General features: G+C 48.8%; 2 protein-coding genes across 4 annotated transcripts in view; one reads left to right on the top strand and one right to left on the bottom strand.

Moving 5' to 3' along the window:
- Nucleotides 1–1,568: 1,568 nt before the first annotated feature.
- Nucleotides 1,569–11,041, bottom strand: LOC127382269 (WD repeat and coiled-coil-containing protein-like). Of its 2 annotated transcripts, XM_051613650.1 has the most exons (6): nt 10,931–11,041; nt 10,602–10,660; nt 10,082–10,275; nt 6,437–8,318; nt 4,255–4,372; nt 1,569–2,154 (listed from the first exon to the last, which is right to left on the bottom strand). In XM_051613650.1, the coding sequence occupies exons 4-6, from the start codon at nt 8,297–8,299 to the stop codon at nt 1,889–1,891; spliced, it is 2,247 nt and encodes a 748-aa protein (XP_051469610.1). In that variant the 5' UTR covers nt 8,300–8,318; nt 10,082–10,275; nt 10,602–10,660; nt 10,931–11,041; the 3' UTR covers nt 1,569–1,888. The 2 variants fall into 2 exon arrangements, with proteins under 2 accessions (XP_051469610.1, XP_051469609.1); XM_051613649.1 differs by lacking the exon at nt 10,082–10,275.
- A 267-nt stretch (nt 11,042–11,308) lies between these two features.
- The window catches only part of FKBP1B (FKBP prolyl isomerase 1B), a 76,053-nt gene continuing 74,780 nt past the window's right edge, over nt 11,309–12,581 (top strand). The window contains exon 1 of one of the 2 annotated variants that reach the window (XM_051613659.1): nt 11,309–11,604. The gene's annotated coding sequence lies outside the window, so the exon portion shown is untranslated. The remainder of the gene's footprint in view (nt 11,605–12,581) is intronic. The other variant, XM_051613661.1, reaches the window with a different exon arrangement.

Raw genomic sequence — 12,581 nt, 5'->3', positions numbered from 1 at the left:
TCTTATTTCCTGATCTATTTCTTGTCCCAAAAGATGTTAACAAGACTATGAGTTTCAGCTGCAGCCTTCAACTTTCTGCTGCACTCTGCTGTAGACAGTGAGGAAGGATTGCTCAGGCCCTGATGGTCACTTGCTCAGCCTTGGCCATGGAGGAACACTCCAGAAACCCAGCATTCATCACCTGGCAGCTTGTCTTTGCTGAGGCACATGGAATGATCTACATTCAGCAAAGGATTAACAGGATTTCCCTCTCACCTTAGGATTCTCCATGATGGACTTTCATCTCTGTTTTACTTAGAGATTGTTTTCACCTGCCTCGGGCCAACTCAGGCCACCAGCTTGTCATCATGATGGTGCAACCTGGTCTAGCGTGACTTGCTTTTCCACAAGCTGCTGAACATCTTGCTTCCATTGGGATGTACTGAATAAACTCATTTTGCTTCCCTTGCACACACAGCTGCTGTTTCACCTATTAACCAGTTTTTATCTCAACCCCACAAGTCACTCCCCCATCATGCCCAGGGGAGTGAGCTGCCTCCTGGGCTTCCACTGCAAAAGAAGCCACTTCCCACCTCCACACACAGAAGCAAGCCCAGAGGTGTTAGTGGTGGGCACAGGAGGGGAAAAAGGATCTTCCTTCTACACACTATGGATATTCCACTTTGTCCCAAACTCCACATACCTAAACTAGTGCTCACACCCTAGTAGCACCAGTGCAAAACCACGTGCAATTTCTTTGGGGAAGAAAAACGCCATGCACCAGTACAGGTTGGGGGCTGACCTGCTGGAGAGCAGTGTAGGTGAAAGGGACCTGGGGGTCATGGTAGACAGGAGGATGACCATGAGTCAGCAGTGTGCCCTTGTGGCTAAGAAGGCCAATGGCATCCTGGGGTGTATTAGAAAGGGTGTGGTTAGTAGGTCAAGAGAGGTTCTCCTCCCCCTCTATTCTGCATTGGTGAGGCCACATCTGGAATATTGTGTCCAGTTCTGGGCCCCTCAGTTCAAGAAGGACAGGGAAGTGCTTGAAAGAGTCCAGCGCAGAGCCACAAGGATGATTAAGGGAGTGGAACATCTCCCTTATGAGGAAAGGCTGAGGGAGCTGGGTCTCTTTAGTTTGGAGAAAAGGAGACTGAGGGGGGACCTCATCAATGTTTACAAATATGTAAAGGGTGAGTGTCAAGACGATGGAGTTAAGCTTTTTTCAGTGAAGACCAGTGATAGGACAAGGGGTAATGGATACAAGTTGGAGCATAGGAGGTTTAAGATGAATATCAGGAAAAATTTTTTTACTGTAAGAGTGACAGAGCACTGGAACAGGCTGCCCAGAGAGGTTGTGGAGTCTCCTTCGCTGGAGACATTCAAAACCCGCCTGGATGCCTTCCTGTGTGATGTACTCTAGGTGACCCTGCTCTGGCAGGGGGGTTGGACTAGATGATCTTTCGAGGTCCCTTCCAACCCCTAGGATTCTATGATTCTATGATTCTATGAATTCCCCAGTCGCCACTTGTAAATAACAAGGGTGTAACACTTCAGGCTTTGGCAGAAGTGAGGAAACGGGGATAACGCAGCACCTTCAAGGATTGCTTTATTATGCAGGTTTACTATCATCTAAAGCCACCAACATATTACAGACCAAGATGGGAACTTCAGCTCAGAAGCTTGTGAGAACACGTGTTTTCACTCACTGATACAAAGACCCAGCCTATAGTGCAACAGGCATATTAAAAAAAAAACAACACTGCTCAATATAAAACCAAGTTAATGTTTCCAAGGACCAAATAATTTACAGTGATATGCAACAAAAACATGATGGACTGTTCAGAATTTGCAGTCCTACACAGTGAGTGGTAAGACAGCCACGACAAAATCCACTGTCAAAAATCACGTGTTACTGCTGGGCTTGTTCTGGAGGACTGCTGCTGTCTAAGGTCTTGGAAGAGCAGTCTCTGAGGACTTCCAAAGAACTCGTGATATCCAGGCTTTCAGAAGAAGTGGGTCTGCACCTTTCTGTGGAGCTGATGATGTCCAACGTTTTGGAGGAGCGGGCGCCGTAGCCTCTGGTGCTGGCATCTCTTACAACGACCTCCTGCGCGGGTGCGAACGTCAACGGGACGAAGCCCTCGCTGTCTGCTGTGAGGACAATCCAGGATGGACCTGTGGAGACATGGAAACGTCTGGTTTTAAAAGCCCCCCTGCCACTTGGTATGTTTAAAATACAAACTCCTCTAAAGTGAAACGCTTATGTGTGTTTAGTCTTTCTAGCAAAAAAAAAAAACCAAAAACAAAAAGAAAGAAGGATGGAGGGACGCAGGGGGAATAACCCCAGAGATAAAGGGCAGGTCATGCCCATGTGAAACAGCTTCCTGACCAAACCTGACCCCAGGACAGAGAAGACTGTAGCAAACACACACTTCAAATAAGGAGGAGGAATGACACTCTGAACAGAACTCCAGCATCCAGACTTATTTTTAATTAGGTATTCATGAGCTGCTTCACACTGCTTAAGCTGTGCAGATATTGTAAAAAGCGATTAAACTACATGACAAATTTATATAATAAAAATAATTTAGAAGCTGTTTCTGTTATGTAATTTTGATGCAAATAATTCCAATACAAGGCAGAAATATTTCCTTATACTGTACAAACTCCACGTCTCTGATCCACTTGCTATTTGACTTCACATCTTTTCACATTGTTTTCACAATTTGAAATTGTTTAATGAACGTGAAACACCAACTTCTGCCAATCCATATAAACCAGAAAATGTTCACACTTGTATCCATTAAGTTAATGAAGAAATAAAATCAAGCTCATGGGGGTGGGGAGGGCAGGGTGAGGAAATCCAGAGAAACACTTCCAGCTGTTTGTAAATTTACATTATGTAACTTCACGTCACAACTAAGGTCACAAGAAGATTTTCACTTGAAAGCACGCAGCCCTTTAATCTTTTGGTTTAACATCTCCTTTGGACCAAGCTTCAAAATCAGTATGATTAGGGAATTAGAAAACACCATTCCTACTCTGCCCATCTATCTAGTGATATTTGTAAAATTCATAAAGAAACCTACTGTAAGGCTGTAAGTGGTAAAATTTCCCAGTAAGGCTTGTCAGATGCGTGACAGTCACTGGTTCCTGGGCAACCAATTCTGTTAAGTTTACATTTTTTAAGCTAAAAAATGAGAAGTCAAAACTAATGCAGGTAATGGGGACATTCTTCTTGCCAGAAACTGTTCAAGTCTTATAGCTTAAAATAAAATTCCCGTCTGAAAAATTAAGATATCAGCATCTACAAAACTGCCTACTGGAATCACTGAGTCTATCACACGTTCCTGCCACAGTGTTATTAAAATAGTCACTGTGTTTCCATGCATATAGCTGATGCTGAAATAGGAAAACAACTAAACTAATGTAGAAAACCTTTTCCAAGATTCCTTGTGAATTATCTGACTACAGTTTTATCTAGGTATTGGAACACTCAACATATTCCAGCTACTTGAAGAAAAAATAAAACTTGCACAATAGCAAGAACAGCAGCCTTAGGGCTTTGGGATAGTTCCTCAGCAATCTGCAAGCAGGCAGACAGGGCAGGCAGGAAACTAGCTGGAATAAAGTACAGAGAATACCTGTAGTAGTGAGAAATCATATCTCAAAAGTATGTCTTCTACCTTTGCCAACAGTAAAACACTTAGAATAGACAGTCACACAGGATGTGCATGGGATGAACAGCTAACAGCAGAGAAAACCACAGCAGTAAGGACTGTAGTTTCCTTCATAGCAAAAACTGGAGTGACATGCACTGCTAAGATTTACAAAGCTACTTCTGTTTATTAACTGCAGGATTTCTTAAAGGAGACCAGGTGCTGGAAGTACAGATTAAAATACAGAAAACTGTATTCCAAAACCAGTCAACTCTAACCTCATTACGCAGACTTCTCTACTTACAGCAACTCAAAACACAAACAAAACACTTGGTGATAGTATTTTTCCTGTTTTACTACCTACTTGACAAGGGGGCATCAATACATAAAAGTTTGCTTACGTTTTTTTATAATGTAAAGGTTTTTTCAGTAAAAACCCGGAGAAAAATCTTCATTACAAAACAAATGACTAAACTTTTCTTAATAATCTTTCATGATTTATTCCTTGTTTTTGTTTGTTGTTTTTTTTCCAGATGGGACCATGCCCATTGCTACTGCTCACTGAGAATGTGGGATGAGTAGGAAGTGTTTGTATTATTGGATAATGACAACATACCGTGTTGCATTTCTACAAGGGAGAGATTGAATATCTGCTGGACTGTGTTGAGATGGAGTCTACCACCACAAAGAATAACAGCTCTCCTTTCATCTGAATCACTTCTGGAAAGCTGCTTCTGTAAATTCAAGAAAGAATCGTTAGGCACCACGATATGTATTTAGGCAGAGATGTCAAAGTGGCATTAATGAAAAGGGGATCACAGGCACCTTCAGCTACATCACTTACAGAAAGTCAAATGCTACATTGGTTCACACCCATTTGTCAGATTTTTAAGTCTCAGCTCTCAAAGAGATGATCTGTGAGTGACAGCAGCAAGTAACAGTGCTCATTCAGCACCTGTGAGAAATCAGGACAGAAATCACAGACTGCTGCTGAAGAAACCACGGGCTTCGCTCACAGGGCAATCCTGACTCCCAATCTGCCACCTGTGAGGGACATTTTCCTGGGGAGTTTGTAAAGCTGCAGGTTTTCCATCCTCCCCTTGCCCTGATCCACAAGTTAACATGAGGTGAGAACTCCTGCCCACGAATGTTTGGGACAAGGAACAAATCAGAAGGGCTTGTGCGTTTCACCTCTCATCATCACTGTCCCAAGCCTTAAAATCCCAAAAGCATCTTCAGAAAATACCCCCACGGGGCAGAGCAAAGGATTTTTTAAATCTGCAGAAGATCAGTTGTTACCAAAACTACAAACTGCGGCTTTGTCTAGGTTAAAATTCACACAACTATGTCACCTCCCAGGGAAGCCCTGATAACATCTCTGGGTCAAGACAAAACCAGGATAAAACGAATTCTGACTCCATTTCCATGCTGTGGGCAGACCCATCCATCCACAAGGAGGGTCTCTGGTAGGGGGAGGCTGGAGATGCACACGTGCTCTTTGCCCCCAGCACTAACAAATTCAGTTTATTTGGGACACTTTGGGTTTCCTCAACACTTTGTAAAACACAGCTGATCACTGGGGCAGTAGAGAAACAATCAGGGCTCAGCATATAAGTTGAGGATTCGTGTTTGCCTGCTAACAATTTCTGAATCAAATGTACTCTGACTGAAGTTAAAACCACAGCATTTTCTGCCAGACCTTCCAATGTCACTTATAATTCAAGAGTCAAATGTTTTTCTTGCCCCTGTCACCAGAGACCAACAATGTAGGTAAAATTGTAGCATGAATTTGGGAAGCACCCCCAGCAAGCATAGCTAAGCTAGCCCTTGAAACACCAAGACACCCCAGCATGTCACTGGGTTTCAAACTGTAGAAAGAGCTGAATATAAAAATGCAACAAAAGTTTATGCTACCTCAAATTAAAGTAGGCTTCTAAACAAACACTTCGTATTAATGGGACACCAGACTCGCTGAGAGAAACTTTCACTTTTTAAAGTAATGCCCCATACACAATTAAGAAAGCTAGAAAAAATAGTCTTTATAATTACTAAAGGTGTTAAATGGAAAACAGTGAAAAGACTGAGGGGATATGACTGAAGACCTAAGAGTCTGATGCTACAGAAGTTGAGAATAATAATTTTTTACAATAATAAAGCTAAAAACCAAGAGCTCATTGAAAGGACTATGGCAGTTTAAATGGCACTTGAATGCTGACTAAGGGTTATTCATCTGAATTCTAGAAAAGACCTGGTCTATTTGTGTCATGTTTTCATAATCAGGTAACTTACACTTCCTAGCATGAGATTTGGAAGTGCCTTCTTTCAGCCAAAGGAAGTGTCTTTCACAAGACATTTGATTTTAAACCCATTTTTAAGCTATGTTAATGGAATTATCTATTGTGTCCCTAAGGGTCTCTTCTTGTCTCAGATGGTGCTCTCAATACTAATTAGCAACATTTCCATTTCACAGCAAAAGCATTTTTCCTTTTCAGTCTCCATTATTTTATTTGTCCTCACAGGATGGGAGATTGATACTAATTCCTATGCATGGACATTTTCTCTTGTCTAAATTTCTGAAACGCAAGCTTCAGAACTTGCCTAGGAAAACAGAGAAAGAAAAGACTCCTGTGGGATTCACCTGCATGCAGAGAGATCATTCACATATACTGAATTTGCACATAGAAAACATTTGTGGGATGTCATCCTTCCTGAGCATAAACTGACAAGTTTCTGTTTAAAATCCATAATTTACATCCATAAACAGATTTTATCAGGAAGGCTTCCCATATTAAAATTACCTGGCAGGTGATGTTAACAAAAGAGGGTTCCTGAAAAGATGGGTACACTGGAATATTTCTCTTCCTAGATTTTAGCAGCTCAGTTAATTCACGGAGTTGATGCTGCAGGTCGGTGAAGTTACCCGTCAGTTTTTCTACATTTTTTGAAAAGTAACTCGTCTCCTTTTCAGTGAAGAGGTTATTCTTGTAAGAGTTTGGTATTTTGAAAGCTGCATCCGCCTGCCTTTTTGGAGATGTTGGCTTGTTAGAAAAGGCCAGTGATGTGGCAGGGAGTGGCCCAGCCCGATGAACTAGGTCAGCACCGAGAGACTCGGCAGCTGGAGAACAATTCATGGAGGTCCTTCTATCCTTGAGGTCACTCATGTTCAACGACGAACTTTGCTCATACACAGGACTCTTAATTTCTTCAATGAGTTTCCTTCTGCTGGTAGGGGACTGAATGGCAGCACGATCTGGGATCAAGAGTCCAGGGCTGAGAGGGTGACCATCTGCAGGGAGATCATGAGGGACGTTGGAAAGGTTCAAACTGGAACTCGCACTGGCTGGCGCGGATGCCGAAGGACCCATTTCCAAGATGAGTTCCTTAATCATCAATCGGATCATGTACTTGTCTGATCTTGAGGAGGGAAGGAATGCAGGGTCAGTGAATTTTTGTCTTCCAACCAGTATCAGTAACAATTTATTGGTCAAGAAGCACAGACCCTTTGGTTTCTCATTTTTCTCTAGCTGAATTTGTTGAATATTGGGTAAATTCGATGAAGTCAGTGAATAGACTAAAATAACATTGCAAGTGTTGGAGGCAACTGATACAGTTTGAGTTTTGGGGTCAAAAGCCATTATATCAGGAACCAGAATGCCTGGAATGCTCACTTTTTTGGTAGAGGTAACCTTTCTTTCAAAGGTCACCAAGATGAGATGTGAAGAATCTTGGCCACTTCCTGTTAGGTAGTCCTTGGGCCTCAGGTGAAGAAGAGGACTGGAGGCAGCACCCTGCTTGCTAGAAAGGATGTGAGTTAGATCCACAGGGGATGTCACAATGGACAACGGCTTCTCAGGGTCCAGTGACTTTTTCCCCCCATCCAGGGAATACTCCTCCTCACCACATAAGCTGGACTGTGAGAGCAAGGACTCTGTCTCTGTGCCTGCTGGGACTTCAAAGGCGACGCCAGCGTTTAAGCCACAGATCTTGTCTAGAGGAAGCTCGGTGGCCACAGCAACTTGGAAATTCAGAGTAGCTTCCACGGCACAGATGTAGCCTCCCACATCAAAGATGGGGCAAAAAGAGCAGGCGTTGAGTGTTTTCTGAGCATCGTCCCAAATGTAGGAATGAAGGGCACTGCCAACCCCCACTACCAAGCGGCTGCCTTCCTTTGTCCAACAGGCACAGTGGATGAGACCACTGCCCTTGATGTCTGCTTTGATCCTGGAGTTGTTGAGGTGAACCGAGTGCAGGACAGAAGCGTCCCGTGTCGTCAGCACAGCCAGGATCTCCTTCCTGGGGTGCCACACGCAGCCCTGGGGGAGCACCGGGAAGGGCTCGCTGACCTCGCAGATCTGGGAGACCAAGAGCTTGTTTCTTTCAGTAGCACTGAAGCAGAGCTGCCAGATGGTGATGTGCTTCTTGTGCTGGACCGCGAGCAGCGCCGGCCCCTCCGGGGGACACGGGCCCCAGTAGAGCCCATGGACGTGTTCAAACTGACCAACGACGCTCGAGTCGCCGAACTTGGGCTCCCCGTGATGGAGGTGTAAAGAGGTCAGGATCACCTGCTTCCCATCAGTCCAGGCAATCCCGTGCACCGGGTGAATTGCTTGGCACAAGGCGTTGAGGCCAGTTCTCAGAAGCTTCGCCTTCCCCAGCTCCATGACGGCTAACGTGACACATCTAGGTCAGTCAGAACAAAGAGAGGAAAGTCATTGTAGAGCACAAGAGAACAAGGCCGGTACAAATTACTTGGCTTATGACCTTGCCCAGGCTGGACTCTTCCTTCCAGTAAATGCACACATCACGTTCCCCTAGGCTTGATCCCCAACCCCAGATTTCTTGTGGTTTATGATGTTTCCACAGCAAAATGCAATTCTAGGAGTAAGAAACTCTGCTGTTTACAAAGGCTTCATCTGCTGCATTTTCATCACAAGACCAGTCCTCTCAATCTAACAGACAGGTTGCTGCTTCTCAGAATACTTTCAAACGGCTTCAGTACTTGACATTTTCAGCACCTGGCCTCTCCCCCTCAGCTCTGCAGACCATTTGTGATCAGATAAAGCCATCCCTTACAAGTATAACCAGGCATTAAAGTATTATCTGTAAATCTGATCCTGTATTAAGTGGGTGAGAACAAGCCATTTGCATGGTTATTCCAGACAGCTCTCTAAAAAAGCTAATGCAAGTTTGAAGAAAGGCAGGACCAAAGCATTTTTTTTTCCTGAGGCAACGAATGAGAAAAGAATTTAAAAGGACTTAGAGGGGGGACAGAGCCACCTACCTCAGGCACAAGCCATGCTATGATAACATATGAATTACTCTCAACCTCCAACATCCTTTAAGGCAGTAATTATTATTTTTTTCCTTTTCCTCAGTGATTTACCACCTTTTAGTCAAAGCTCACAGACCACTCCATAGCTTACTGCTGTTTGCTGGGTAGAAGGGATGGATGAAAGCTTTAGGCAGCTGACTATGCCTGCAGAGCAGTATTTCACAGACCTGAACACCTGCACAAAAATATACCTCATTTTTAATTAATTAATTTATTTATATATCTGCAGTAATCCTGGGGACATGTTTATCATTTGGATGTTGCTTTAGGAGTACTTCTTTTCACAGTATCCTGCAGAGTACAAATACTGGTTTATAGGTAGGAATTAAAACCACAGAACACCTTCATTCCACTATTTCTGAAAAAAACTGGCTACAGGTTTTACCCAATGTCTCAAAAGAAGCCTTTTCAGTTCCTTCTACACAGCATAACAGCTTCAAGAAGGAGAATGGGAAACTGCCATCACTCTCCATAATCTGTCACCAGGTGTCTGGGGCATCCAAAAGCCACGTAGAAGGTACCAATACTTGGGAATGGTTCAGAATTTCACACACATTTCTAGTTTCTGAGCTGTGAGCAACCCCTTCTCTGTGCACAGTTCAAAGGAATGGATGGTTTCCTAATTTAAGATGCTCCATAGGATTTGGCTCAGCTGCAAAGCCATGGCACAGAATGAGTTGCAGCTCTAGCAGGAAACATGGAAAAGAAGAAAGTGTTTAAGAAAGTCAAACTGTCAAACTAGAAGGGTTTATCACAATGTGCATGGCCTGGCACTACTTGGCATTTTAATTAACTATTTGTGGATGATCCCAAGCTAGGAAAAAGGGGATTGGAAATACAGATTTCAGAGGTATGCCATGATGATCAGGATAACTTCTTCTCAAACTAGTAACAAGTGCACAACAAGATTCTTAGTAAAAGCAAAAAAACCCACCAAACCACAGATACCTCTTCAGGAATAACTCCCTGGGTAGCAGTATAGCAAAAAAGGACCCGACTTACAGGGGATCACAAACTCAGTATTTAACTGATGTGAGAATTTTGCCAAATAAGACAGCATCATTCTGTAATGTTTTTTAACAAGAACGTGCCACACAATGGAGATAATTACCCCACTTCCTTAGAGCTCACAGGAGTCCTGTGCTTAGTTCTAACAGTCCAAGGATGATGCTGAACAGTTCTCAGGGACCAGAGAAACACGAGAAGTGGGTTCACTCAGTTTGCAGAAGATGATGAGTGGGAACTTGCAAACACCCACCACTCTGCTGACAAAAGAACACTGATCCATTGTTCTCCAGGTGTACTCTGTGCAAGGTAATAATCAGCTTAGTTTCAACAAGGGAGATTTAGGTCAGCTTTAAGGAAAAATTCTAACTGTAAATGATAGCTAAGCACTGAAGGAGTTTACCTTGAAGAGGGGGTGAAGGCACTCCATGAATTTCATAATCTGCAAGTGCCAATTAAGTAAAACGTCTGTCAGGGCTAAGCTGAAGCACGTTGGACCCCTGCCTCATGACATGAGGGCACTTGAGAGGCTTCCCAACCAGCTCCTCCACGTCTGCCTGCCTCTCAGCTCCAGCACAACCCACAACACACACACACCCCCACACACGCTGCCGGGCGACACTTACTCAGGGCGGGGAGACGACAAGGTGCCTCACGAGCCAGGCCGGGCCACCTGCAGCCTTTCCTGCGACACAAAAGACTCGTTACTCCACCCCCGGGGGGGCCCGGAGAAGCAAAACCAGCAAGACCCCCCCGCCGGCCCGGGCGCTCCGGCCGCACAGGCCAGGAAGCCCAGGCCGCCAACACCCAGGCCTGGCCTCAGGGCCCATCCCGCGGCGGGAGAGGACCCGGGAGCACCGGGGGGCACCGGGGGGGGGAGGGCAGGAGAGCGCGCCCAAACCCGCCCGCCCGCGCCGCTTCCCCCGCCGCGCCCGCCCGCACCGCTACTCCCCACCTCTCCTTCCTTCCTTCCCCGCCCCGCCGCAGCTTCCGCAGCCTCACCCGCCCGGCGGCTCAGCCCGGCTCCGTGCCGGGGAGCTGGGCGGGCCCGTCCCGCCCCGGGCAGGGCAGGGCAGGGCAGGGCAGGCCCGGGTCCCCGGCCCCGCCGCCGGGCAGCGCGGGGGCGTGCGGCGGCAGCGCCGCTCTAGCCGGCCCCGCCGAGCTCTATGACCTAGGAGGCGGCGCCCGCGGGGCGGCGCAAGGACCGCAGGCCCCGGCGGGGCGGGGGGCGCGGGGCCCGTCCCCCCCTCCCTGCCCCGTCCCCCCGCTCCCGGCCCCGTACCCCCGCTCCGTGCCTCCCGCCCGGCCCAGTGTCTGCTCCGGGTGAGCCTGAGGCGGGAGGCGGCTGGGGCGGGGGCCCTGGGGGCTGAGCACGGGCTGTTGGAGCGGCCTGGCCCCGCTGCCGGGGGCCGGCCCAGCCCCCGCTGCTCGGCGGGTCCCGCCGCGCGGTGCGGCACGAAGGCCGCAAGGGTTTCGGAGGGGTCTGTGTCCTCCTGCGCGAGGGAGAGGGGCGAAAGGAGAGACGTCTCTGCTCCCTCCGGCGTTCCGTGGGGGGTTTTTTGTGCTGCTGATGTCGGAAGGGAGAGGCCAGCGTGGGCCTGAAGGGGCTGCGTGCTGGGCCTGCCTGGGGTGGGTGCGGGCAGGAGGTGTGGGTGCGGGCACGGGAGGTGGGTGCGGGCAGGAGGTGTGGGTGCGGGCAGGAGGTGTGGGTGCGGGCACAGGAGGTGGGTGCGGGCAGGAGGTGTGGGTGCGGGCAGGAGGTGTGGATGTGGGTGCGGGCACGGGAGGTGTGGGTGCGGGCAGGAGGTGTGGGTGCGGGCACAGGAGGTGTGGGTGCGGGCAGGAGGTGGGTGCGGGCACAGGGGGTGGGTGCGGGCACAGGGGGTGTGGGTGCGGGCACAGGGGGTGTGGGTGCGGGCACAGGAGGTGGGTGCGGGCACGGGAGGTGTGGGTGCGGGCACGGGAGGTGCGGGTGCGGGCACGGGAGGTGTGGGTGCGGGCAGGAGGTGTGGGTGCGGGCACAGGAGGTGTGGGTGCGGGCAGGAGGTGGGTGCGGGCACAGGGGGTGGGTGCGGGCACAGGGGGTGTGGGTGCGGGCACAGGGGGTGTGGGTGCGGGCACGGGAGGTGGGTGCGGGCACGGGAGGTGTGGGTGCGGGCACAGGAGGTGCGGGTGCGGGCACAGGGGGTGTGGGTGCGGGCACAGGGGGTGGGTGCGGGCACAGGAGGTGTGGGTGCGGGCAGGAGGTGGGTGCGGGCACAGGGGGTGGGTGCGGGCACAGGAGGTGGGTGCGGGCACAGGAGGTGTGGGTGCGGGCACAGGGGGTGGGTGCGGGCACGGGGTGTGGGTGCGGGCACAGGGGGTGGGTGCGGGCACAGGGGGTGTGGGTGCGGGCACGGGAGGTGGGTGCGGGCACGGGAGGTGCGGGTGCGGGCACAGGGGGTGCGGGTGCGGGCACAGGGGGTGCGGGTGCGGGCACAGGGGGTGCGGGTGCGGGCAGGAGGTGTGGGTGCAGGCACAGGAGGTGTGGGTGCAGGCACAGGAGGTGTTTGTAGGCACAGGAGGTGGGTGTAGCCCCCGAGATGGGTGTCCCCCGTAGCAGAGAA

Source organism: Apus apus, chromosome 3, assembly GCF_020740795.1.
Source record: "Apus apus isolate bApuApu2 chromosome 3, bApuApu2.pri.cur, whole genome shotgun sequence".
NCBI lineage: Eukaryota > Metazoa > Chordata > Aves > Apodiformes > Apodidae > Apus > Apus apus.
Note: the sequence above shows the minus strand (reverse complement) of the source record. Positions and strands in the feature narration are given on the sequence as shown.

Bases quoted from the DNA above. Each gene is read 5' to 3' on its own strand.
- LOC127382269 (XM_051613650.1), bottom strand. From the start codon at position 8,299: ATGGAGCTGGGGAAGGCGAAGCTTCTGAGAACTGGCCTCAACGCCTTG. The intron at 4,373-6,436 runs GTAATTTTAATA...TTGAATTTACAG, and splicing joins TTGTTAACATCACCTGCCAG to AAGCAGCTTTCCAGAAGTGA. The intron at 2,155-4,254 runs GTATGTTGTCAT...ATGTCTCCACAG, and splicing joins CCTTGTAGAAATGCAACACG to GTCCATCCTGGATTGTCCTC.